Source organism: Diadema setosum, chromosome 14 (genome assembly GCF_964275005.1).
Source record: "Diadema setosum chromosome 14, eeDiaSeto1, whole genome shotgun sequence".
Classification (NCBI taxonomy): Eukaryota; Metazoa; Echinodermata; class Echinoidea; order Diadematoida; family Diadematidae; genus Diadema; species Diadema setosum.
Window position 1 is genome coordinate 28,291,279 of NC_092698.1, and position 25,376 is coordinate 28,316,654.

The 25,376-nt window shown below is 38.8% G+C and overlaps 1 protein-coding gene across 1 annotated transcript in view; it reads left to right on the plus strand.

Annotated features, from left to right (window-relative positions):
- The window catches only part of LOC140238134 (unconventional myosin-Va-like), a 228,407-nt gene that overhangs the window by 199,448 nt on the left and 3,583 nt on the right, over nt 1–25,376 (plus strand). Inside the window, exons 24-37 of the mRNA XM_072318070.1 lie at nt 1,803–2,098; nt 2,494–2,670; nt 3,493–3,705; nt 4,623–4,753; nt 9,067–9,168; nt 12,342–12,462; nt 12,856–12,933; nt 14,055–14,166; nt 21,388–21,564; nt 22,145–22,296; nt 22,718–22,807; nt 23,501–23,651; nt 24,550–24,677; nt 25,114–25,185. Coding sequence (XP_072174171.1) covers nt 1,803–2,098; nt 2,494–2,670; nt 3,493–3,705; nt 4,623–4,753; nt 9,067–9,168; nt 12,342–12,462; nt 12,856–12,933; nt 14,055–14,166; nt 21,388–21,564; nt 22,145–22,296; nt 22,718–22,807; nt 23,501–23,651; nt 24,550–24,677; nt 25,114–25,185 — 2,000 coding nt within the window. The remainder of the gene's footprint in view (nt 1–1,802; nt 2,099–2,493; nt 2,671–3,492; nt 3,706–4,622; nt 4,754–9,066; nt 9,169–12,341; nt 12,463–12,855; nt 12,934–14,054; nt 14,167–21,387; nt 21,565–22,144; nt 22,297–22,717; nt 22,808–23,500; nt 23,652–24,549; nt 24,678–25,113; nt 25,186–25,376) is intronic.

A 25,376-nucleotide genomic window follows, 5' to 3' on the forward strand; every position in this document is an offset into this window, starting at 1 on the left:
GGCCACTAGTAGCGTCGATAGGAGAGTCTCACCCACAGATTAAGCAAAGACCTGCTGAGAAGATGGCACGTTTCCTTATTTCATTGTGTGAAGAAGGCTTTTGCCGATAACACGAACAAAGAAGTAAAATCCAATAAGGGTATTATACTGGTGTCGTACAAGGAGGCTTAGTGGCCAAGACTGGGCAGGCATTGAATTCTGTCCCTCTATGAGCTGAGGTCATGTTGGAAGCCTGTTAGATATTCTCTTTGGGGTTTGATTAGTTTCAGTGAGAGTTTGCAAGGAGAAGTGCAGAGATTTGTTGTTCACAATGACAAGGTTTGGACGCGTGTTGATGTTTTTCGCAAGGAAGATGAACCTGAAACCATGATGCATGTAGGGTGCATCGCCATCGCTTCACACATGCTTCTTTTTCATTCAAAATCTGACAGAAATGTTGCCAAGTGTGAGTACATGTGCATTGTATCTCTGTTTGTGTAAATTGTTGCAAGGATTTCACTTCTGCTGGTAATGTGGATTAGGTTCTGCGCTACACTGCCATGATGTGTCCTTAACCATCAAGATCTCTTTCTGTCTCGTTAACACTGAATCTTTTTCATCAAGTAAGTGTTGAACTACAGATATATATTTCACAGTTGCTTTTGCTTTACTCCCTTGACTGTGTACCTGCCTACCTGTCTGTTTGTCTCTCTTTCTGTCTGTCTGTTTGTCTGTCTTTATGTGTATGTCTGTCTTTGTGTCTGTCTGCCTACCTACTTACCTGTCTTGTCTGGGTTTTTTTTATCTGTCTGTTTGTCTGTCTGGTTATCAGTCTACTTGTCTGCCAATCTGTCTGTTTGTCTGTCTGTCTGTCTGTTTGTCTGTCAGTCAGTGTTTCCTGTTATCAACATGTCTATCCACCTGGATATCTTTGAGGCGATCATGTTATGACCACTGCCACATGTTCCTGCTCAGTGTTGCATCCTCTGGAGTGGAGCCTCTCAGCTGTTGCGGCTCTCTGCCACTCCTCTTGCCCCAGGCCTTGTCCTTGACACAGTGGCCCAGTTTGTCTCCGTGTCTCTGGACTGGCAGAAGGTCTCAGGTCCGTCCACTTTACAAAATGCTGGAGATAATCCAGCATATGGCAGCTGCAACATGTGCAGAGTGAGCGAGAAGGAAAGATGCATTTAATGGGATAATCCTTCTCCCCGGGCTCTGGTTGCAGACAGGGTTATATCTTTGTTGACAGAGATGCTGTCAAAGCGAAATAGACCCAGATGTCTCTGTCGTCCTGTCACTGGTGACTTTCCGTGACAAAAATTATTGGAGAAATTGAAGTTGAAGACAAATGTATTCATTCATTGTGTGCAGAATCACAGCTGAAGAAGCATTTAAGGGAACTGCACATTTGTCACTTTGAAAGTTGGCGGACAAGCCAGTCGTTAAGAAAACATGCGGACCTTCGTGTTTTGCATTTCATTTGTGAATGCTGATTAACCCCACATTAAATCATTTCAGGAGCTGTTGATTTTGCCTGAAGTCAAGGATGGTTGATGATGAAATATTAAATCAAATATAGGTTATCAGCATCACCATCTAGTACCTACAGTCTTTTTATGGCATCATCATTCATGGCCCTGCAAACCTGTCAATTTTAACATTTTGAAAGAATCTTGTGATACCGATCTGTTGTGTGTTCCCCAAGTGTCAAGATTTTTGAGATGTATTAGATGTTGCCTTGCCGTGCATGACCACAGATGTTGACTCTATATAATTCAGCTGTATCTTTGATTGGCTTGATACCCCCCCCCCCCCCCTTCTAGGCAAAGTGGCAAGTGCTGTTGAGGAGACCAAGGAGAATCTTGGCAGGGACTTTGAGGAGGAGAGGGCACGACACCAGAAGCTCCTCCAGGACTACACCCGCCTGGAGCAACGCCATGACAACCTGAAGGAGGACATGTTGGCCATCGAGAGCAGCTCACCCACACATGTCAGCGTCAACGGCATGGCCGCCCCCCGGCACGTGCGGGCCGACAGCAGCGAGGGCGCCGAGTCGGGCTACGGCACGCTGGCCACCACCACCGGGGAGGAGGCGGAGAATGTGGAGGTAGAGATCGAAGTGAGTTCCTACTGTGATTGGTAGGCTAGAATCGCAGGTAGGCGAAGATCTGAGTAGTTGGAATGTAGGGTAGAAACCTGCTATGCTGCTGTAGCAGTGGTGTCATATTCATTTGATGCTTTTTATGTTGGTGTTGTTTTTTTTTTAGAATGAGCCAATCAATCTATCATACGAGGAATAGATGTGAGGATAATGGATGTTTAAAATTCAAATGAATAACGATAAGGGAAGGAAGAATACAAGACATCAAAAAGTGACCGATAGTCTGTTTTTTTGTTAAAATCTTTATTTGAATTCTGTTTGTTCTGTGCCACAAATATATTGAAATCAAGGTCAATATGGAGGGAATCATGGAGGCAATTGTAGGATAATTTTTTTTTTTGTCTGATGACCAGGAGCAGGGTGAGGAGAAGGCCAGCATGGACATCAGCGTCTTCATCAAGCTCCAGCAGCGATGCCGCGACCTCGAGAAGGAGAAGAGCAAGCTGGAGGTCATGCTAGAGCGGCGGGACGTCGACGGTCGCAACAGGACCAACACCATCGAGAACGAGCTTGAGCACCAACACCTGCTGGTGAGTTGCCCTTTTCCTTTTTCTTTCATGCGAGGCGCTTTTAATTTTCTCACCTCCATTCCTGCTTGATACCGGTTGCAGAACAAGTTGGTAGCAGGATGTGGGATTGAGGGGGCGGAACGGGGATATCCACTTGTTACACTAAATATTACTACATGTGGGACTGGCAAGAGTCCAGGAGGGATTTGATATTTCTTGAAGGGACTGGAGGACGCAGAATGGTCAAGGAAATAGAAGGAGAAGGAAGTGGAGAAAGAGGGGTCATCTTCATTAAGAAAGTATTGATCCATGAAAGTGTAGAATAACCTCTTCCCTAGAATATCTAATAACAGTGTTGTTATCTTATCAACTTTGTGACAAGAGCTGCCATAATTCTAATCACTCTTCAGGTAAATGATGAATGTAGGAGAGTGTGAATATCTGAATTGTGGTGCTTAATGTGAAATTTAATCCTAAAACTTTAGCTAGCACCAAGAGGTATAAAATAAAAGTTTGAAGTAATGAGTGTTTAGATGACTCGAGGAATTTTGATGGAGTTATAAAAAGGAAGACAGTAAGAGGGATGAAGTAATAAAAGGATGAATGAATGAATGCTTAAAATGAATAATTTATTTTCTAAAATGAGGTAAAATAGTTAATCATTAAGAAAAGAAGATTCCCAAAGTAACAATAGTGTAAGACAGTACATTCACAGAACATTTGAAATTGAAATTTTCATTGTGTACAATCACTAACTACTTCCATCTACCCCCTCCATCTGCCCTTGCTCACCTCCACCCACCTCCCTTGCCCCCCTCCACCCACCTCCCTTTACCCTCCCAGAACAATGACCTGAAGGAGGAGAATGTGAGGCTGAAGAAGGACCTGGAGAATCTTCGGCGGACCCTAGAGGGAGATGGGGAGGAGGAGAACAACCCCGTCAAGATCCTCAACGAGCAGGTGGAGGTGCTGAACATGGAGAACGAGAAGCACCGCCAGGAGATTGTCAAGCTCAAGACGGACCTCGTCAACCGCAGGAGGCAGTGGACGCTACACGTGAGTCTAGATTGGACACCTCGGTTGGCAGACTTTTCGGCCAGTGCCTCAGATATGATTCAAATCAATGCCCCAGCTTGCAGGCTTTTGTCTAATTCCTCAGATCTGATTGGAATATTTCTTTTTTTCAATGTGTTTGCTCTATCTTTTCTCCAATTAAAAAGTTTTAGTGAACTTTACAATGACAGGAGCAAGTATCATCCAGGTTTACTGATGTTTTTCATAACTTTATACGGTTGTTTTATATTCAGCTTTTCTAACGATTCAGTGATGTCATACTTGGTCTGTGATTATTCATTGTTTATAGAAGGTTGTGACATCAATGCAACTGAAAATACTTTTATTACTTTTATTACTCATCCGAGGGCTTTTCAAGCCAGTGAGACAAAATATCTCTCAGATTCTTGTTTTTGTTTTTTTGTTTTGTATTGAGGTATCAATGTGTTCAATTAAAGAATACTCCTTAGAAAAGCAAACCAGAAACAAACTGAGGAAGTTGAGTTTTTGCCACATCTAAATCTACATGTATGAGTATGAGAGGTCTGATGGAAGACTACTCTTCAAGACCAGAGTGTCAACACAAAGAAAGATGTGTGCTGCCGTGATATTTCAGAATTTTCTATCTTATGTATCCAAGATGTGAAGAAGCATTTATGTATGCTTTGGTAAATCAATATATTTTCCTTTATTGTGTTCTCCTCCTCCTCATAGCCACCCCATCTTAGTTCTCCGTTCAAATTTGTTTGTTTGTATGTGTGTGTGTGTGTTTTGGTGTGTATGTTAGTGTTACAATGTCTATCCTGCTGGTCTTTCTGTCCAAACATTTTCTTTCACAATCCTGTCCTTCACTTTGTGAAAAAAAAAAATGATAGTACTTGTAACAATGAGATGATTTCTGCTTGTTGCTATGGCAACAGGAGGGAGACAGCGTGGAGGCGGGAACCAACACAGACAACAACATGCTGGTGAGCGACGAGGATCTGGATAACCTTCAGCTGGACACCAGCAGCCTCATTTCGGACTACAAGACGGTCAAGACAACCAGCCAGTAAGTGACAGTCATTCGGTGCTCGGTCCACCTTTAGACTCTCCGTCCATTCTTTCTTGTTGTTGTCCCTCACACTGGAGCATTCAAAATGTCGATTCAGTGTCAACAGGTCTTCATTGGTTGTTAAGGTTTGTGAGGGACATCAGTGAAATGTCATTGCAATTCTCGTGAGCCGTTTATCATCTCATGCTTATTTCTCTCTCTCTCTCTCTGTCCATCTCTTTCTCCTGGTGGTGATGCACTTGTCTCCTATCCTCAGCTCTCACTATTATCCACTTTCATTCTTAGCCTTCTAGTCTCTTTAATGCTACTTACCTCTCCCCAGGCACACAGGAAGTTTTTTTCTAGCTGACTACTCAGTGAAGCCTGGAGAGCAAGTTTCTGCAGCCATGTTTTCTTGTGACTTTTTCTACCAATGCATGTCAACTATTTCTTTACCGCCAATTCTCAACAGACTCCACCATCGTAACTCTGATCTTTTCATACCGTACAATATCTGTCATTCTCTGTATTTCTTCAGATATCTTCTATATTGCTCTATATTAGTGTGTTGTCCTGTTTCTGTCTGTTCTATTATTGTTTAAATCTGCATCCTCTATTTTCTAGATCCTCTCTGTTCATTTTTCACTTGATCTATGATACACTATCTTTTGAGTCATTAACACTTATGTTCTCTCTCTCAAATGCTGCAGGATACCAAGTGCATACTGTAATTGATATATCTCGAGTACTTTTTTTTTATCTTACCTTGACCTTTCTGCCATCTTTATCCTAATCACCAAGACTTTTCTCCCCGATATGAAGTCATACTTCACATTCTTTTTATCTCTGTCGTTCCTTACCTCTTACACCTCCCTTTCTCTTTCTGTCTCTTTCTCTTTTGATTTATTTATTCATCTATCATTATGTCTCTTTATTTCTCTTTATCAATCCATCAACAATGATCTGTCTATCCATCTTTCCATCTATCTATCCACCTGTTTATCATCTGTCCAATTTTCCCGTCATTTTTCTCCCTGCTACAGCTGTATATTCAGACACGTGTGTGGGTGGATTATGGCTAACATTTCCCTTCTTTAATCTCTCTTCGGTGATTTCCTTGCCTACTTTTCAGGACACATGTGCCACAATTTTTCCCCCTCACATCAAGTAATTTGCTCACTCTCATTCAATCACTAAAAGATGTCCCTGCCCTCTGCACCGACTCCAGGTTAATCTACAACTTCCACTTGCGGCGTTGCACGTGTGAAAAGACCCAGTTAAATTCACCACAAAATTATGCACCCTGACCTCATAAAACCAGCCTCACTCAATTAAAATGTAACATAATTGAGCATGATATTCCCAATATACATGTATCACACAGCAAATAAATTTCCAAGAAACACCCAACACTGATAACTGCAAAAGTGCACTCACCCCTAAGCTTTCAGAAGTGTGAAAATATGGTGTGAAAATAATCATATAAATTGCAATCACTTTGTTCTACTTTGCTTGTAGTACATATTCACTAACAAAACAATCCATTTTACTAGAAGAGAGGAGAACATCAAATTCAAACATATATACAATTTGGCTGAAATTTTGAATTGATGTGTAGACCCGATTTCAAGCTTCATGGCAATTGTGATACAGGTCTCGAGTTTTATTGGATTTTTTTTTAATATCTCATTTTGTATCGCCATCCATTGAATTACACCATTCGGTGCCTCAATTGTCAGCAATGAGAGCACCATCATTTCATGTTCAGAGATCACAAATAATTGAAAGCTGTTAGGTCCATAATCAGTGTGTGGTTCACTTCTGCAAATAGTCCTCTGCAAGTTCTGTAAAAGCTGAAAATTCACCCACGCCCATCACAATGAATGCTTCTATCTCACATTATCTACGATGAGGAACACATCTTGATGCAGGCCGCCACCTGGAGCTACTTCCACATTGCTCAAGCAGGTTTCAGACAGAGGGTTTTTGTGAGAAGAAAGTTGTGCATAACTATAGATAGTTATATGTCTCAGCCATCCATAGCGTTAGATGAATCCTGGTCATTATTCGCCCAGTCATTTGGCTACAACTTCAATTCAATTCAATTCAAAGTTTATTTCATTTTTTGACAAAACATATAAGTTACACTTCTTTTGACAACAGAGAATAAGGTAAACAGAACATTATGTATTGAAAAGAATATAAAACAATTGAGGAGGACCTTATAGTAATTATATATTGTAGTAAAAAAACAAACAAACAGAAGTGATCGAAATAAAGTACATGTATAACTTTGCTTAAAGTGCGAAAACTGGAGAGACCCACTAAAAAGACAGAGCTTGTAGAATGTGGGCCCCTCTGGAATAATAACATCAATGGAAAGATTAACCATTAATCAATGGAAAGATTAACTTTTGTCAATGTTAAAACTTTTTCACAATTATTATTATTTATTTATTTTGTTGTTTGTTTTTTTTTCTTCTCTAGTGGGGCCACTTTCAGTGAACCTAGCTTATTCATAATTGCTAAGATAAGATTATTATTGTATAGATTAGAATATCTCCCAAAATATTTGCATGGTATCATTCTCACTGTGGTTCACTTGAGCTTTAAATTTAGTATAGATACATAAAGTGTGTATATTGTAAATTCTTACCCACAATGCTTAACATTATGAGGTAGTTGTTCCATTTTTATGCCTCCGCCACAAAGTGGTGCCGGAGGCATTATGTTTTCGGGTTGTCCTTCCGTCTGTCCTTCCGTCCTTCCGTCCTTCCGTCCGTCCGTCCGTCCTTCCGTCCGTCCTTCCATCCGTCCGTAATTAATTTTGTGGACAGCGTAACTAAAAAACCTTTTTAGGTATCCTAATGAAACTTGGCATGTATGTGTATTAAGGGGTGAAGTTGTGCCTATCAACTTTTGGGTGCACATACTCAAGGTCAAAGGTCAAAAGTCAAGGTCAAATACATAAAATTTCACTATTTCCACCATATCTATGCAATGCCTGAAGATTTCTCCATGCCTTGAAATTACTCAATGCATAAACGTATGAATGGGTCAAAGTCAAGTTAAAGTCCTTAAATCCCCAAATACATGCTCTCCTATTCATCCAATTAAACCTTGGTCAAGGAAGGTGAACATTCAACACATTTGTGACAAACTTGTCATTTTGATATTTTGCCAATTTTGTGAAAATGTAATCACACATTGTCCACATGTACTATAGACCTATTAGGAGAATCATGCATTTTGCCGGAGGCATACCAATTGCCTTAGCGACATTTCTAGTTTTTTAAAAACAAAGATGAAGTATTTTCGACATGATTATCTTACTTTCCTGTCATAGAAGGCTTTGGGGTGGGTGGGTGGGTGGGGGGGGGGGGGTGGTGAGAGAAGGCCATAGTCGATGTCTTTGATAGGAGTATGTATTGTAAATATCACTGATGATGCTTTACAACCAGCTGTGGATTTTATAGATATAATGAGATAGGCAAGGTGTGATAGTGCTGCCGAGAGTTTTTGCGCCAGAAATTTGCAAAGTTCAAGCAATGTGGTGGTATCTTTGCTCTCTGCCTCCTTAACAAGTGCGTTTTTTTTTTTTTAAATCAGATTTCCCTAAGTTCAAAGTATCGGTGTATGGGTAATGTGATTATCCAAGTCAGTTTCCCTCTACCATTATGCCTGCTGTAATCACCAATGTTGGGGTGATCAAGTAGTACCAAGCGATATTGATCTTTCCCCTATTTCTCTTCTACAATCACTTTCAATCACCCAATAGAAATCAACATAATCCAAGTCTTATTTTTATCTTCTTATCAAGTGTCCATAACTCTCAGTGTGCAGTTTTGCATGAAATGTCTGCTGTACCACCACCTGCATGACAGATTCAATCAAATTTCCAGTGTGAAATCGTTCTTGTTTCAGCCATACACCAGTGTCAATATATCCGGTTCAAAGCAGGAGTCAATGTATAAATTTGTGAAAAATGCATGTTCGTCAAATACATGTCTGTTTTACTGCTTTATCATTTGTATGAGCTTATGATCTCACTCGAGAGGAGCCTCATTTTCTTATTCAAAGCACCTTATTGTGATTTTAGATGTCGAGATGTATCTGTGTAGACCTTTATGAACTTTGTATCGTGCTTATTTTTTTTTTTTCTGATATGGATATTTGACATTTATTTCTCTCTCTTTATAATTCTCTTTGTACCTATGTGTCCCCAAATGTCAACACCCCGTACCCACTTGCATCCGAAATCCCCCCGTTCCCCCTGTTCTTGGCCCTGTGACATTCCTGTTTTTCAATATTTCCTTGTTCTTTTTGCCCAGTTTGTTCAATGCCCTAACGCACAGCCAGACAAGTCTAGAAGAGACTGTCGCTAACTTCGGCAATCTGGCTGAAAATCACAATGACCTTCTGGTCGCTAAGATGTGAGTAACCGATGGCAAGGGTAGCTAGCTACCGTGTCAGAGGCGGGCAAACCTCATCTTTGGGGGATGTGTGTATGGTCGCTTTGGCATGATGGGGCTGGATGCTTGGAATTATGAGGGGTGGGAAAAGAAAAAGAGGACGAAGATATGGTAGAAAATGGAAAGTTGGTTGTAAGATGGAAGCAAAGAAGTGAAGTGATTGCATTAATGGCTGCCTTTGGCCTGGCTCTTAACTGGAATGTATGCATCTACGGTGTCTTGTTTCTTACAGGCGCCTGGGCTGTTTCATGATATTATGTTGCCTTTTCTTACTGACATCTCTGGTTTGCTGGAACAAAGTACCCTGAAATATCTACCCATTAACCTGGGCCCTTAACTGTCCTCTTACCCACTTTTCTTAAGTTGCATCGGTCTTCTATCCACAAAATGCCCGTCATTTTTTTTTTTTTTTTTCATCTCATGGTTGTAGCTCATCACTGCAGTGAACTGGTGTGGCAAATTGGCAACATTGCTCAGCTGGTTACATTTGTGTGTGCCATATGTTGCATGTTTTCAGTTTACTTGTGAGGCTTATGTGGATTCCTCATGTCTCCTTTCGTTTTGCTGCACGTTTCCAAGCTTCAGTCCCAGTTGTTGATATTTGTGTTAGAGCAGATCTCACTGCTCTCATCTATACACATAATGTATCTTTCATTCATACAACTACATGTAATACCAAATGTTAACATTTATGTTTATATTTGTCTTGTGTCGTCTTCATGTCATGAACTAGAATGTAATGTTTTGAGGGTGTAATGTTTTGTTTTATCTTCTGTCTTTTCTTTATCTCACATATCTGTTGTTTTTGATACCATATTCTCATTTTTTAAGGATATGATACAGGTCTAAATATGAATGTACTCTTTGCCAATAACCAATCATTATGTTAATATTGTATTTGTAGTAATATCTCAAAGTATATTGTTGCTTAATTAAAAGTAGACTACCTACTTTGATAAGTTATGTGAAAGTGAATACTACTGACATATTTTGTATTCATCATAGATCATATTCAAATTCTTAATAAGTTTGCATACTTTCTGAGATATCTTTGTTCTTATGGTTCAAATTTCCATACGTAGGAATATGCATGATTGAAAAATCTGCCACATTTGTCCATTTCGCAGGCAGAAAAGTAATTATACAGTTACTCCCTAGCTTATTCAGATACTCTTTTGTAGCCATATTCCATGAATACTGACATTTGGACTCCCATGTGAAAATTAATTGAACTTTTTGCTGCCTGATTCTGATGAGATTAGACTTTTATTAGACACATACAAATTCATTTCTTATTTTTGTGTGAAATGTGAGGTCTTATACAACAGGAAACTGGAGAATAAAGGGTTTATTATGTAAAGCTAGGTAACATGTAAATCAACAGTGTTATAACATATTTTTGTGACTAAAGTATAACATGTTGAATGTTTGGTCGTGCAAATATAAGGGCTTGTCCAAGGGTGTCCAGTTTGGTACACAGATCAGCGGTGTTTACTGCTTATTACAAGGAGAGAAGATCTGCTTTTATTGGTCCATCACAGGCATTTCAGTGGAATCCTCAAAGCATATTAATTATTTTTTTAAAGTTTGTTTGAGTTTTCTCCAAAGTATAGAGAAAATCAGACCAAATTTGTATGATACAGTCAGCTGGGTTTGTGTGTGTATGTGCTGGATATTTACTTTCTGGTGATTTTCTAACAATTTTTGCAAATTCAAAATGTCCTATATAACTTTCAGCACTCTATCTATCTATCACTGATGAATTTTTTCCAGAGTTCTGAGAATTTCAAAGAGGGTAATGCATATGTGTGCTCATTTTAATTGTGAAAATTGATTGTGGGGGAAGGGGGGAGGGGAAGAGTTTTACGCTAAAGTTTCACTTGTAATTTCACATCTAATATACCATACATGTATCTAAGCTTCATCAGCGCCCAGTATATCACCAGCTACCAGAAGTAACATTCTCATGTCTATCACAAGCAAATGCCCCCTGAGTTGCATAATCCTCCTGATACATATTCATAACTCCTTCATTTCTCCACATTGCAGTCATTAACAATATGGCAACACGAAACAGCGCATGCATGCCGGTTTGTTTCAGGGCGTATTTTCAATTTGAACTAATGCATAACTTTATTACCTCGTGAAATTTTGAAAGTTCAATCGATTGAAGCGTGATGAAGATTTGATTTTACTCCAAGGACTTGCATGGCAATTTATGTAATGCTGTTCTTTGATGAATATAATTGGTGAAGTGCCTGTTAGTTGTGACTTCTGATAACACTTGCTTCTCTTTTGTTGAGTGCTTTTACTGTATTTTAAGAAATTGACAAATGCTAAAGAAAATTAGTATATCAAGTCAATGAGGCAGTGAAGAATAGCATGAATATGAGTGTATGTAGAAGGATTTCAACCTTAATAGTAATGATAATAATTCACAACATTTATATAGCGCGTTATTACATAAAATGTCTCTAAGCTTCACAAAGCATTGAATGGTTGGTTTTTTTTTTCACATTAAAGTACGGGTATGTACAACATATTTCAGTATTTCGGGAAATGTCTGAACTACAAAGAACTTGTGGGAAATCATGTGCACACTTCGTAACTCGCTGGAAGGGGCAGTGGAATCTTCTCTTCTGTTTGACAAGTGAGGGTTGTGGAAAATGCTTTATGGCTGTGCATTGCAGAATAATTTGTCTTCTGGGAGTATAGCAAATTCCTGACATATGGCAGACTGTATGCATGTGCGTTTTATGCATGATAAATGTGACAAATTGCAAAATGTTAGCAGCCATCAAGTAGGAAGTAAATGATTCCTTTATGCAAGAGAGTACACACGACCAATGATGCAGTCTACAGCTAATGCTGAATTTTCTGTCTCAAAAGCCTTAAAAGTCCACCAACTAAAAGGCATTTTCATTCTTTTTACATGACAGTACTTTTTGCATAGTACAATTTTTACATGGATGTAACTATATTAAAAGTCTTGCTTCATTCAGGAAATGTTTGATATGATGATATCTTAGAAGCATGGCATTAAGGGCATGGCGACCATACAAACATTTATCATTGTGATGATCGGCTGGTAATAGCGCCCCCTGTTTTCTTTCGATGACACCATTGTTGTGCAGAATCTTGGAGAAGGAGATTCAGGCGCTGAGAATAAACCATGACTATGAGAAGAGCGACCTCAAGGACCAGATCGAGCAACTCAGGAAGGACAACGAGAGACAACAGAGCATCATCGGAGAGGTGAGGTGGATACAGGGTGGTCATGTGACCACGGACGGAAGAAGCAAATACAGTTCCTAATCTCAGCAAATTTAAGTGGATGTTTACTTTTTGTACTGATAAGGTATACCTGTAAAGAGATAGTAAGCTGTTGTCCAAAGTAAACTTTCAAAAATGCAAGGAAATCTTTATCTCTTGAGTCAGTGTATCCCCCCCCCCCCAACAAAATAAAATCCAAATAGATAATGAAAGTTGTACTGTGTGTATGTGTGTGTGCATGTGATTAAATGAAGCAAACTTAGCAAGTTTTACAAACCCAGTGTTGCATGCGCAATATTAAATGAAAAATGATGTCATTACTCATTTCTGAACAAGAAATAAAGTGATCTCCCTGATTTGCCTTTCATCTTGCAGAACCTCAAGTTGACTCCCAATGCCCGAGTCAGCCAAGCAGTGCAGTATGAGCTGACGAGACTAACCAATGAGAACATTGTAAGCCTCTAAATGCATTTTTTAAATGATTTCCTTACAGTATTAGATGCCAGAGGGAAGGAAATTCTGCACATTTGCATGAAGCTTTTCCCCACACTGTATACGCTGTAAATTCAGTGAGTCATTTTTTACAAATCGGGACTGCCTGACAATATCGTGAGTAGTTAAATTGGCAATCTTGCAGTACATACAGTAAATGTACAATTACATGTGTCATTCATGCCGGGATCAGAGTTAATATTTTTCCATGTTGTTAAATTCTTAAATGGCATTCGATACATGAAAATAAGAACCCCACAAATCATATATGGCGTAAACTGTGTGTGGTAGTAACATGCTCTGTATGATACTGTGAATATGGAATGGAAAGGAGTGTCCCTAATCACAAATATATAAGTGACTGTGACATAGATGAAAGAAAAGCAATAGAAAGTTGGGAGAGAAATACAGAAACGATATATCGAATATGTTACAAATATGCCAAGCACAAGTTGATTACAGATATATAACGGCTGTGACATATCAGAATGAAAACAGCAAAACAACTTGAAGGTAGAAAGTTTTGCACTAAGAGTCAATGTCAAGCAGGTAATCATAATATGATTCTTGCAAGAAAATAGTCAAAATGTTCTGCCATTGAAAAAGTATATACAACTTGTATAAGTTGTGGAAGTACCACAGTTTTGTTCAGAAGAGTATGGTAAAGTTGTTAATCAGCTCCCCATATATAGGCACCAACATCAGAACCACCATTATCATCCCAATACTACATTTACCACTACCATTATGATCACCATGGCAACCACCACCATCACCACATACACAACTACCATCACTACCACCAACATCATCACCACCACAAACACCACCATCACCATCCCAACACCGCATACCCCACTGCCATCACCACAACCATCACCACCACCACCACCACCATCATCTCAACACTGCATACACCACATCCATTGTCATTACCAACACCACATGCATCATTACCACCATCCACACCACCGCCACCATCATGACTATCTCCATGGCAACCATCTCCATCATCATCATCCTCATCATCATCATTATTATCATCCTTGTTGCAATAATTTGTTACTTGTGCCTCTGTGTAGAATCTGTTGGAGGAGAAGGAGTACCTGGAGAAGCTAGTCAAGAAACTGAAGAAGCAGCTGAAGGCAGTCCACAAGAGAATGCAGTCCACCTCATCAGCCGACATCGGAGGAGGTACAGCTCGCTTCTCACATGAGCTCATTCTTTTTTTCTCCAATTTATGTTGATTTGTTTATTTGTTTGTTTTTTGTTTGCTTTGTTTTTTATCTAATTAGTGTATGCAATTATGTGAAATGGGTCTGCAACCAAAAACTTTATCAGAATTTACTGCATATTTTGTTTTATGCATAAGGTATGCATGAAATCCAAACATAGGAATGGACTCAAAGCCTTCACATGTATGATTTGTTTCTTCAGGTAGTGGGCCAAAAAAAAAAAAAAAAAGAAAGATAATTGATTTTATGTCATTGTGATTACCAGTTTGCAGCAGATTGTTCTCACATATAATGGAATTAATAGGCAACTTTCTCTGTTTGTGGTGAGCCAGAGCTCAGTGCTTATGAATTGAAAGTTGCTGCTCCGTTAGCAGAAGCAGATAGTGATTTACAGTAAGTCCTTGAAATCAACATCAAATCCAAACTGATACAGTGTAACTAAAGGTAACACTAAATGTCAGTCACACATTATTTTCAACAGTTCTGTGCTTCATCAAATCACAAAACAGACTTTAGTGAAAGGAAGACAAGCTAGACACTTTTTTTTTGAGTTATCAGTTTATTTTGAATCAGCTCAAAAGCTTAAGCTCTGTTTTTCATAGCAAAAAGATATTGATATGTTCTTTGGCTTTCATTAATCTGTGAAGAGAGTCCTCGTCCACACCCATCTTTTTACTCCTATCAAATCTGTTCCCCGTCTGCCATTTCAAGTCAATATCAAGATTTGCTACTGAATCAAACTGGTCAACATTATCCCCCAAGGAATTAATAAAGGGGATGTATCTCGCTGCATGCTATGCCAGCATGCAGCGAGGTTTGGAAGAGTATCAGGTGGTGTCTGTTATGCAACACTACACCCCCCGCAGTTGAACATGTACTGTATTTGCCCTCACTTGTTTATGATGTCTGGCATATGGTTTTTATCCCTTCCCTCGACAGAATTAGTCTCAGATACAGCTAGTAGCATACCAAATGATGAACAATATCCAATTTCTGAGCCACGTAAGTGATTAAGACCTCTGGGTAACATACCCTTCACAGACATTTCGACCATGTTCACATTCTTTATCCTGGCAATTTGCATCACCACTGCATTATAAGAGGTCAAAATTTGACCCTTGTCGGGACTGGCTCGCAAAGGAACAGGGGCAACTTCACCTTCAATAGTTTTTCAATTCTTATTCCACAAACATGTATGCTACATCTGAAATACAGCAAGACACTTTCAGCTATACCATGTACATGAACATCGTGTCGTTGTCAGATGTCAAACACACCAAAAGTGTACTCTGTGGTTGGTTGCATGATCACCTTGAATGTACATGTACCATGATGTATTGACAACTGTCTTGAATGAATGTGCTGGTTCTATTCCATATGGTTGTGCATTCCTTCCCATTTTGTGGTCAAACTTTGCACTGCACTCTGTGGAAATCTCTCCACAGAACCTGAAATACACCTTCATGTTAGCATGCATACAAGGAAATATGTAGTAAATATGTAAAATATAAATGATATACACACACATGTATTTCAATTTACATTTGCATATTTGGTAGTTTTCAATGTCACACCACCAGAACACCATGAATCCTCTGAGTATGTATAAAACATTCAGTGTAAGCTGCATGTATGGAGGGACCACATAAGTTCAGGTACACCCCCTAAGGGTGGTGATTTAAGTAGGAAAGGGCATAAGAACAACATCTTCAGCGTAATTATGTGTGAATAGTCCAGTTACTGGAACTAACCATTGAATTTCTATATTTCAGCTTGGGCAAGAAGTGCATTCACATTGATCTCACATTCCTGTGCCAGAAAAATGTTATTCATGTTTGTGGGTCTCATTTGTTGGTATTAACACCAATACAAAGAAAATATTTGTGCATATTCAGCAATTTCTCTCTGTCATCTGTGTGCCATTCTCTCTTTCTCTGAAAAAGAAAGTTCAATGTTTGTCTAATTTTCAAAGGAGATAAGCTTTACATTATAAACCTTCGGTAGGATCTAAAGAAAAATGTGCTTATTGCTACTAACTAAAATGACTACGTGTCTGAGCAGTATACTGTACAACATGTACAATGAATCTTTATTTCATGTTCCTTCAACTGAACTGTCAACTCTTGTCTGTGCAGATGAGTGGAAGGGTTTGTGTCAACATTTTCTCTGCAAAAGCTTTACCAAGGGGCTGTATGGGTCAGTAACAGGTGAATCAGGGAGAAACTCTGGTTTTGTTACAGTGTATGCAAGTAAAATAGCCTACCCAAAGGTTGAAGTCCTTGTGCCCCAGTCAAGTCGGAAAATGAAAGAATAGAATTACAACCTCAATTACAATAGAGCGACCATATACAATGAATACCTCGGTCCGTTTGATATTATTACAAGTTGACTGCCACATACATGTATATTTGTGTAAAATTTAGTGTAAGAGAATGAATGCCAAATCCCAAGACCAAATATGATTATTTGTGAGGCTTTCCCTTCCTTTAATACAGCTCTGGTGCCGCATGTTAATGTTGCGTACTTCCAGCTCATTTACTTCCGGCTTCGCGCTTCACGGCTTTTCAGAATTCTAGCCTTTCCCTATTGGCTCTTTTGCCACCGGTTCAGTAAGTACTGAGGAGACATGTATCTTGGACGTTCCAACCAGTCACTCTTCTGTTGAATTCAGAAACGAATAAGTTGAAGAAATAATGCCCGAGCAAAGACTCTTCTTTAATTTCCCACTTATCACCTTAGAGATACCCTTCACTTTTTTGCTTGATATTCCTCGCTTGCTTCACAGTTAACCACATAAAACAAGAAACCAAATACCTCACTCACTGCTTCCTTGATAACAAACTGACCACCCCCCCCCCCCTTGAAAAAAAAGGCTTGTAGAAGATTTGATTTAAAGTAAATTTGAATTTTAACCACTTCCGTAACAATGTGCACTTGCCGCATCTTTCTGGGAATGAGTTTGCTGAGATGCATTGTGGGCTATTGTGAGCCAGAATGCACTTCTTTGAGGCAAATCCTTATCCACATATTTCCAAAACTTAATAGTCTCATTCATGATGTTTCATAGCTTTTCAGTCCCACCTGCGTTTTTTTTTTTTTTTCCCCTGTGGCCATCAAGTAAAAGAACATTTTGCACTGCCTCCATTAGCAAAACACAGATTTGTTGATTTCTCAAATCTGTTCCACCAAATTTAGTAGTAATTCTGTTTGATTAGTTGCATTTTTTTTTTTTACAACAAAAGCACCTTTGATATTCCAGGGGGGCTTGTATATCAATAGGTTGCACTGTGTCAAGTTTTTCCCAAAAAGCATAATCTAGTAGGAGGGTAGTGAGAAGAACTAGTGAGCTGTAATATATTTACCCATTAACAATTATTTATGCGTCTCATTTTGGTGCTTGTATGCAGCAACAATAATCCTTTTCTTCCAACTGATTGTATAATATTTGAAACATACTCTCCTAATTTCTGTCGCTACCACCAAATCATATGTATCTGCTTAGGGCATATATGTATATAGATACAATGCCAAAGTATTTTCTTTTTTTATTAATATAACTCAGTGATTGCCGTAACTGATAAAGTAGTAAAACATACAGTAGAGTAATATGATATGGTGATTGGACGTCCAAGATAGATTCTTCCGGTACTTGAGCATGTATTTTTTCATATCATCATTCATTCTTTACCCTGACTTAGTAGGAACAACCTTGATATATGTTTGTTCATGTCGGTGAAAACTTTATGTCAACCTGATCCTTATATTTCTGCTTGTACGTCATGTATTGTATTGTGCTTTTGCAAAGTATTTTGGAATATGTCGTCAAGTTATCTATTACCTGATCTGAGTTGTTTGAAAGAGAGTAAGGAAATTTTAATCTTATCTATCCTGAAAGAAAAAATATAGAAACAGAAAATATAGAAATAGGAAGAAGAACATTTGGGAAAGCTTGGTATTTTGTCTTGACTTTTCTTTTATCACTCAATTAATTGATGCAAAAGATAGTGCAAATATCTATACATATGATAGATTTAGTACCACTTTATTGGAAAGCGGTTTAGGAATTTTGTTCCACTATTAAAAAGGATGCATTCTCTCATGCATCAAAGTCATTAAAAATGCACACTTTCATTGGCATACAGTTGAGTTTTCTTACATATCTTTTAGCCTACTTCCCAACACCCATAAAATGCATTGTCATTTTTTATGTTGATGCACAGAAACAGGATAAAAAATACATCAAAAGAAATCTGATTATTGTTATGATTGCTCTGTGGCTAAACCACACATGAATAATTACTAAAAAATATATTGCTACATAGCAACTGATTTGAAAGTACATCTAGATAGGAATTTTTAAAGTCTCTACTTAAATAAACTTAGCTTAACTACCCAGGTAATGTCGACTAACATTACTCTCCAGTCAACAGTTCTTCAATTAGTATACATTTTTGTTTTTGAAGTGCTGAATAATTGATCAACATTTATAGCATTGCACATGCTAGGTATAGAACATATTTGATTCATCATGCATTAGCAATTCATTTGTTTATGTCATTGTGTAGTCTGTTTTAAACGTTTCCATAGGTAGTGGTGCCTTACTGCATTCTCTTTTGAGTAAAAAGAAAGATAGAGAGTGAGACAGAGAAAGAGAGATAATAAAAAACAAAAGTGTATTCAAACCATGTCTTTTATGTAATCTGTTTAAAGGAAACCAAAGTCTGAATATAAATGTGGATTGAGTGAAAGAAGTAATGATAGTAGAAGACATTCAGTGAGAGTTTGAGGAAAATATGACAATCGATTCAAAAGTTATACATTTTTAAAGTTTCACTGCCATCATTGGATAAGAAGAGTACTATGGTTCATGATGTAATTTAGACAACAGTATAAAGAAAATATAAGGAGAATTCCACAAAATTTTATTTTTCATGAAAAGTACATTGCATCGACATAGTAAAGGGTAATTATTCATCCTGCTTTCTGAAAGAGGTACATTGTATGTCAAGTGCCCATTCTTTATGCTAGAAAAGTGAAGATATGTTAAATTTTCTTTATATCGTTATCCATAATGACATCATGAAATGTATTAGCCTTCTTATCCAGTGATGACGGCATCTGAACTTTAAAAATTCATGACTTTTGAATTGATTGTCGGATTTTCCTCAAACTTTCATTGATATGTTCCACTAATTACTTCTTTCACTCAATCCATGTTTGCGTTTTAGGGCTTTGGTTTCCTTTGGTCAGATCTGGGTTTTTGGTGCACTAAATCATGAAACTGGTGGAGGGAATAAAAAGGAATCGTAATTAACCTCATCTACATAACCAGAGCTGACTAGTTCCATCCTGATAACCAGTTTACTCGAAAAGTGACATTTTATTTCTATGGTGCTGATGAGCAGGCGTGAGTATACAAAGAAAGTGTGTCATGTAGCTGACAGAATTTGTTAGAAGAAGATGTTGTTTGTGAGCCTGATCTGAACTGGGAGTTTTGTTTCGTGTCGTACCACTTCACAGAAAGACATTGCTGGATTCCATCTCGTCATAATATTAATTAGCTTCAATTCTTCATAGACACCTCAAACAGCACCACACCTTTATACACTGAAGGTTACTCCAGTATTGCCAGCACTTCACATTACATACTAGTTTTCACTCTACCGTCCAGTTTCATGGCCATTTTTTGTGCTCCACACGACAAAAATGTCTTTCTTTGTTGTTGTTCAGTGGGTTGTTACAGTTTTAAAGGCAGTCATATCAGCTCTAGAGCTCATATCACTGATTCACACCAACATTCATTAATAAAGGCACAATTTATGCAAATACAGTGTAGATTTATAGTTTATTAGTGAGTATATTTTTGTAAATTTATGTATCTGTTGGCACATTGGCACAACAGATCTCCTGTAGGATTGTGCATTCACAACAAGCCAGATACAAAATCTATTGAGAGGGTCAAGGAAAAAAAACAGCAGTCAAGAAGTTAGTTGTATTCCAAATCTGTATACATAATTCATAAATTGTATCAATGACATTTCAGGCACAATTTTTACAATGTATATTCATTGTCATTGTTTTGTGTGTATGGATGGATTCATCAAGCCATTCAGACGATGAAGTGTTAGAATTGACATGTACGGCATAATCTACCATTCACAAAAATTCCAACACATACTTTCTCAATAGAACTCAACATGTCTTAAACCAGGTGAAACATCATAAAGCCTTACATAACCCGTTGCATGCTTTGAGAGCCAATTGGCACAGAAAACCTCATACCTGTAGTGTTGTACACAGTGTCCAAAGTTGCTGGCATAGAAAGGTAAGAAGGTACTTGTCATTACCATATTTGACATGTTCTCAGAAGTGGGTACCACACACGAGCATTGTGATGTTGCATGCGCATTCAAACTGGTGTACGGCCTGCAGAATGCATCAACTTTATAGCGACCACCAAAGTATCATTGGTACATGTAGTACGTGTTGCAGCAACCAGTCACTGGTGGTAGCACGGAGAAGAAACATTCTCTGTCATAGTCCAACATATTTCACTCGCATTTTCACTTTTAACTGAAATTTTCCACAAGTTTTGATGTTATTTGTTATCTATCTGAAGTTGTTATACTTAGCCAATATGATTGTGACAAACAGCACATGATTATGACAACATGTATAACACATCAAGGGGCTCAATATACATAGAGGGTCTAGTTACTAGTGGAAGAGTGGACAGTATTTGCCAAATTAGATCTCTTTCAAAATCTACTTTGTCACATTCAAAGGCGGAGTGCAGTAGTGATTTGTAGCTGTGCGCACTGCTGAAATTGGTATTTTTGTTTGAATGACAGGAATAAATAATGACTTGAATGCCAGGGATAAAAGGCATCACTCACCTTGATTACAAAGTCTTCTTGTGTGGTAATGGTTAATGAAAAAATTATTGCATGTCTTGGGAACTTTGACATGTTTCTATGATTTGTGAAAAATAATCACTTCTTCATTTTGCAATGAAAATGGTGTAACTACAGTAAGTTTTATTTTCAGTTACAAAGGAATGCATTATGCACCATTGCATCGAGAGCATGGGGGCTTTTTGTGGGGCATCATAGGCTTGATGTACCATTCATCCGCATGCACGTTCCTCCCTCCCCACCTGTGTGCATCCCCCTCCAAACAGTTGCCACGGCGAACAACATCCCAGACTCGCACGTGTCGGGCGTGCCCTCGGAGTACAGCGAGGTGACGGAGACAGCGCTGCAGCCCAACGTCCGGGTCAAGGAGCGAGAGGAGATGATGGGCATGCTGGAGTACAAGGCAGAGGATGAGCAGAAGCTCCTCAAGCTGGTGGTCGTAGGTGAGACATGAGGGGCTAGGACCAACACCCAACCCACCCCCTGTATCTCCTTTCATCCTTCTTGGGGGGAGGGTTGCCTACCAGTGGGTTGAGAGTCAAGAAATATTATTCAACATTAATGTCAACTGACAGATGTGCATTCAGATACCTGTCCCACCATAATGATATGTTACAGATAAGACTTGGAAGTGAAGTACACACATGGACTCCTTGAAAACCCTCTTCTTTCTCTCTTTCTATGTCACACGGCACACATTACCTTTGTCTCTTTTTATTACAGTTCTAGCGGTCTCTATGTCAATCTATTTTATAGTTCTCTCTTCCCTTCATCCATTTTTTTCTTATCTGTGTCTCGTTCTCTTTTTTTTTTTCACTACGTCTAGCATTATATTTCTCTTTCAAAACACACCCCTACAGTGACAGTAAAATCCAGTGTTTGATGTATATCTCACTTCCTTATCTTCTTCTCTTAACGCTCAAAGGCTAACATCAGCTCCTAGAAAAGGATGTACACCAAACTTTAAGTAAATGAGTGCACATCCTTCTAGTATCTAAACCCTGTTTCTCTGTGTTTCAACAGACTTTGTACCAGCTAGTGCGGAGGGTCATCTCCCAGGCCTTCCAGCCTACATCATCTTCATGTGCATCCGCCACGCTGACTACGTCAACGATGACAGGAAGGTCAAGGCCCTCCTAACAGGGGTCATCAACGGCATCAAGAAGACGGTCAAGGTCAGTCGCTATCCCTCCTTTTTTTTCTCTCTCTTTTCCTCTCTCGTCTTCTTTCTTCTGTCTTTGTTTTTTCCTCTCCTCTTTATCTTTCTCTCTTTCTCTCTCTGAAGTTGAACAGTAAATTGTGCATGTTCTTTGCAGATTATTTGATGTTTTATGTTTAATGCAATCCCTTTGTTCAGAGTAACAGTATACACCATTAAATCAATTTAAACTGTGTGTCTGTTGTGCATATTAAACTAGGAAGACTCTCCCTTGATACATTCTTCCTATGAATATGTCATGATAGACAATGACATTAATCAATGCTTTTTTCTTCTTTCTTTCTATCTTTCTATCTCTCCTCTCTGTTTATTTCTGTTTGTCTGTCCATGTGTCTTTGTCTCATCTTTGCTGAATTCTCCTTGCCCACACCATGCAGAAACACTTTGAGGACTTTGAATACGTGTCATTCTGGTTGACCAACACGACAAGACTTCTCCACAATCTCAAGCAGTACAGCGGGGAAGATGTAAGACAGAGTAGCATATTCTCACAGAACGCTAGGCCGTCAAGCACTTGCTATCATGGCATTCACATTCAGTTTTCTGAATTGTTATGTATTCTAGGTTTTCCAGTCTGATCTGACTTCTTCTTCACGTTTTGCTGATTTTCCAACCCATGTCACTATCACAGAACTGAAGGGGGCAGAGTGTAAAACGTTGGGAATTGAATTACATGTTAACCTTTCATTCAGAGAGCACATTAGCTGAAAGCTCTAACACTTTCGAAAACATTAACCATAACAGTGTACCATGGAAGAGCAGTTTAGAATTGTGAAACACTTAGCAGAAATGCCTAAACAGGCAATGAAGACTTCCGTGTAATCATGTGATCTCTTTTTGTGAAGAGGGTAATCTGTTTTAAGTGCTCATGCAGAGACTAATCTGAAGGTTAAGATGTAGGATTAAAGGTTGACTTTTGTTACTTGTGTCGATACGATTTTTTAAAAATTTGATATTCCTATAAGCTGGTGAGACATGCCAATTAGTTGTATGGCGAGATGACAAGTCTGAATGTCTCAACATTGTGTGGGTTTTGTATGATAAGGATGAATATGGGGTACATTATTGATGAGAAATCACTGAAATGAGCGACGACACAACGTGACCACTTTTCATCCACCATCATTATCTTCTGGTTCTTGTCTGCGCCGTCTTTGCAGAACTTCTCCTCGAAAAACACGGAGCGCCAGAACGATCACTGCCTGAGGAACTTTGACCTCTCAGAGTACCGCCATGTGATGAACGACCTGGGCATCCACATCTACCAGATGCTGATCCGCATCATTGAGAACAAGGTCCAGCCCATGATTGGTATGTCCTGAGACATCTCATGTTTGACCTTTTCTCCACTCAGTAGGGAAGGAAAAAAAAAAGTTATCTCCTTAATCCTGTTAGATTTTATTTGTTTACATTTACGGTTTTACATACTTCATTTTGTGAGAATTCATACTTATTTTGTGAGTAGTAGTACAGTTTCTATTTTATTTTTATTTATTTTTTTTTTTTGTTAGGGGGTTAAGTTTTGAGAGGTGATGAAATTGGTCTGGAGTTAATAGAAGAAAGGGGTTAATGTTTGTTTAAAAAAATTAATGAAACAGATTTATAGTAGAAAGTAATGAGTGTATAGCAGCTTTGGACAGTACAGCTACGTGCATCAAATGCTACTTGTGAGAGTCACTTTTAATTGGGACCTGTAAACAAATCCACATAACAGCACAGCTGCTAGAGTTGCCACACACACTGAAAAGAAATGATGCTGAATTTCCCAAATGCAATCATATTTCCTACCTAAATTAGGGAAACGTTCATCTTAGTGTCAGCATCTGCTTTTCTTATGATGCATGTCAGATATCTATCTATGTTTTGTGGTTCGTACTGTAAAAGTGGAAATTTTCGCGGTGTTGAAATTTTCGCGCATTTTGCGCAACCAGAAGCTAGCGCGAAAATAAAAGCACGCAAATATTTTTTTGTGCCATATGTTCCAGTAGTTGATGTCCTGATTCCGCGGAATTAAAAACACGCATAACTCTTCTTACCCGGCCAAGCGCAAAAAATTAGTCGCGCGAAAATATCCACTTTTACAGTATGTTGGGAGGAGATTACTGAGCAGGGATATCTAGAATGTGAGAATATGTGGATGGCAGCGACATGTGGAAGTGGAGTATCCTCACACCCCCCCCCCCTTTTGTTCTCTCGTTTCCCCCCACAGTGGGTGCTATGCTGGAAGGAGAGATGGCAGGTCTCGTCAGCAGCAAGCCCACTGGGGTCAGGGGTCGCAACTCCACGCTCCGCGAACGGGAAATCAAGAACGTCTCCATAGACTCCCTCATCAAGCAGGTGCGTAGCTTTCATTCTGGTTTGAGGAACTGATGTCTTTGATGTCGTCGCAAACTTTTTTTGATAATGCTACATCATACGGAAGTCACTTGCACTTATGACATGTTATGTCATGCTCTTTGTGGCTAGTGATTGTTTGTGACTTGTAGACGTGATCGTGGCAAGTGGCCAGAGTGGAAATATGTTGAATTAAAAGAGTGGGACTAAGAGAAAGCATGTTGGAGTCTGTGGAAGATGTGGTGAGTGTCAGACTGATTATCTTGGAATTGCAATCACTTCAGATTGCTCAAAGCTTTATCATGTCAAAATGAATTTATGAATTTGATATCAACCACCAACAACATGATGATGATGATCATCATCATCACTACTTTCACTATCATCATCATCATCATTGTTATGATTTGTTTGTTTGTTTTGTTTGTCTCTTTGCCAGTTGGCGTCATACCTGACAGTAATGAACGTCCATGGAATGGACCCTGAACTAGTCAAGCAGGTCTCAAGACAGGTGAGCAGCTGTGCATGATTCTCTCGTTGCCGAGGGTAACAGAGAGACTTTGATGGATGTGACATACAGTACACATTGTCTTTAAGAGTTATGTGAATTTCCAGAATGGATTTCAGATTTTTTCTGTGACTTTGAGGAATGCTTGGTGTATCATTGTGTCCCCTTCTGCAAGAATTCAAATGAAAGGCATA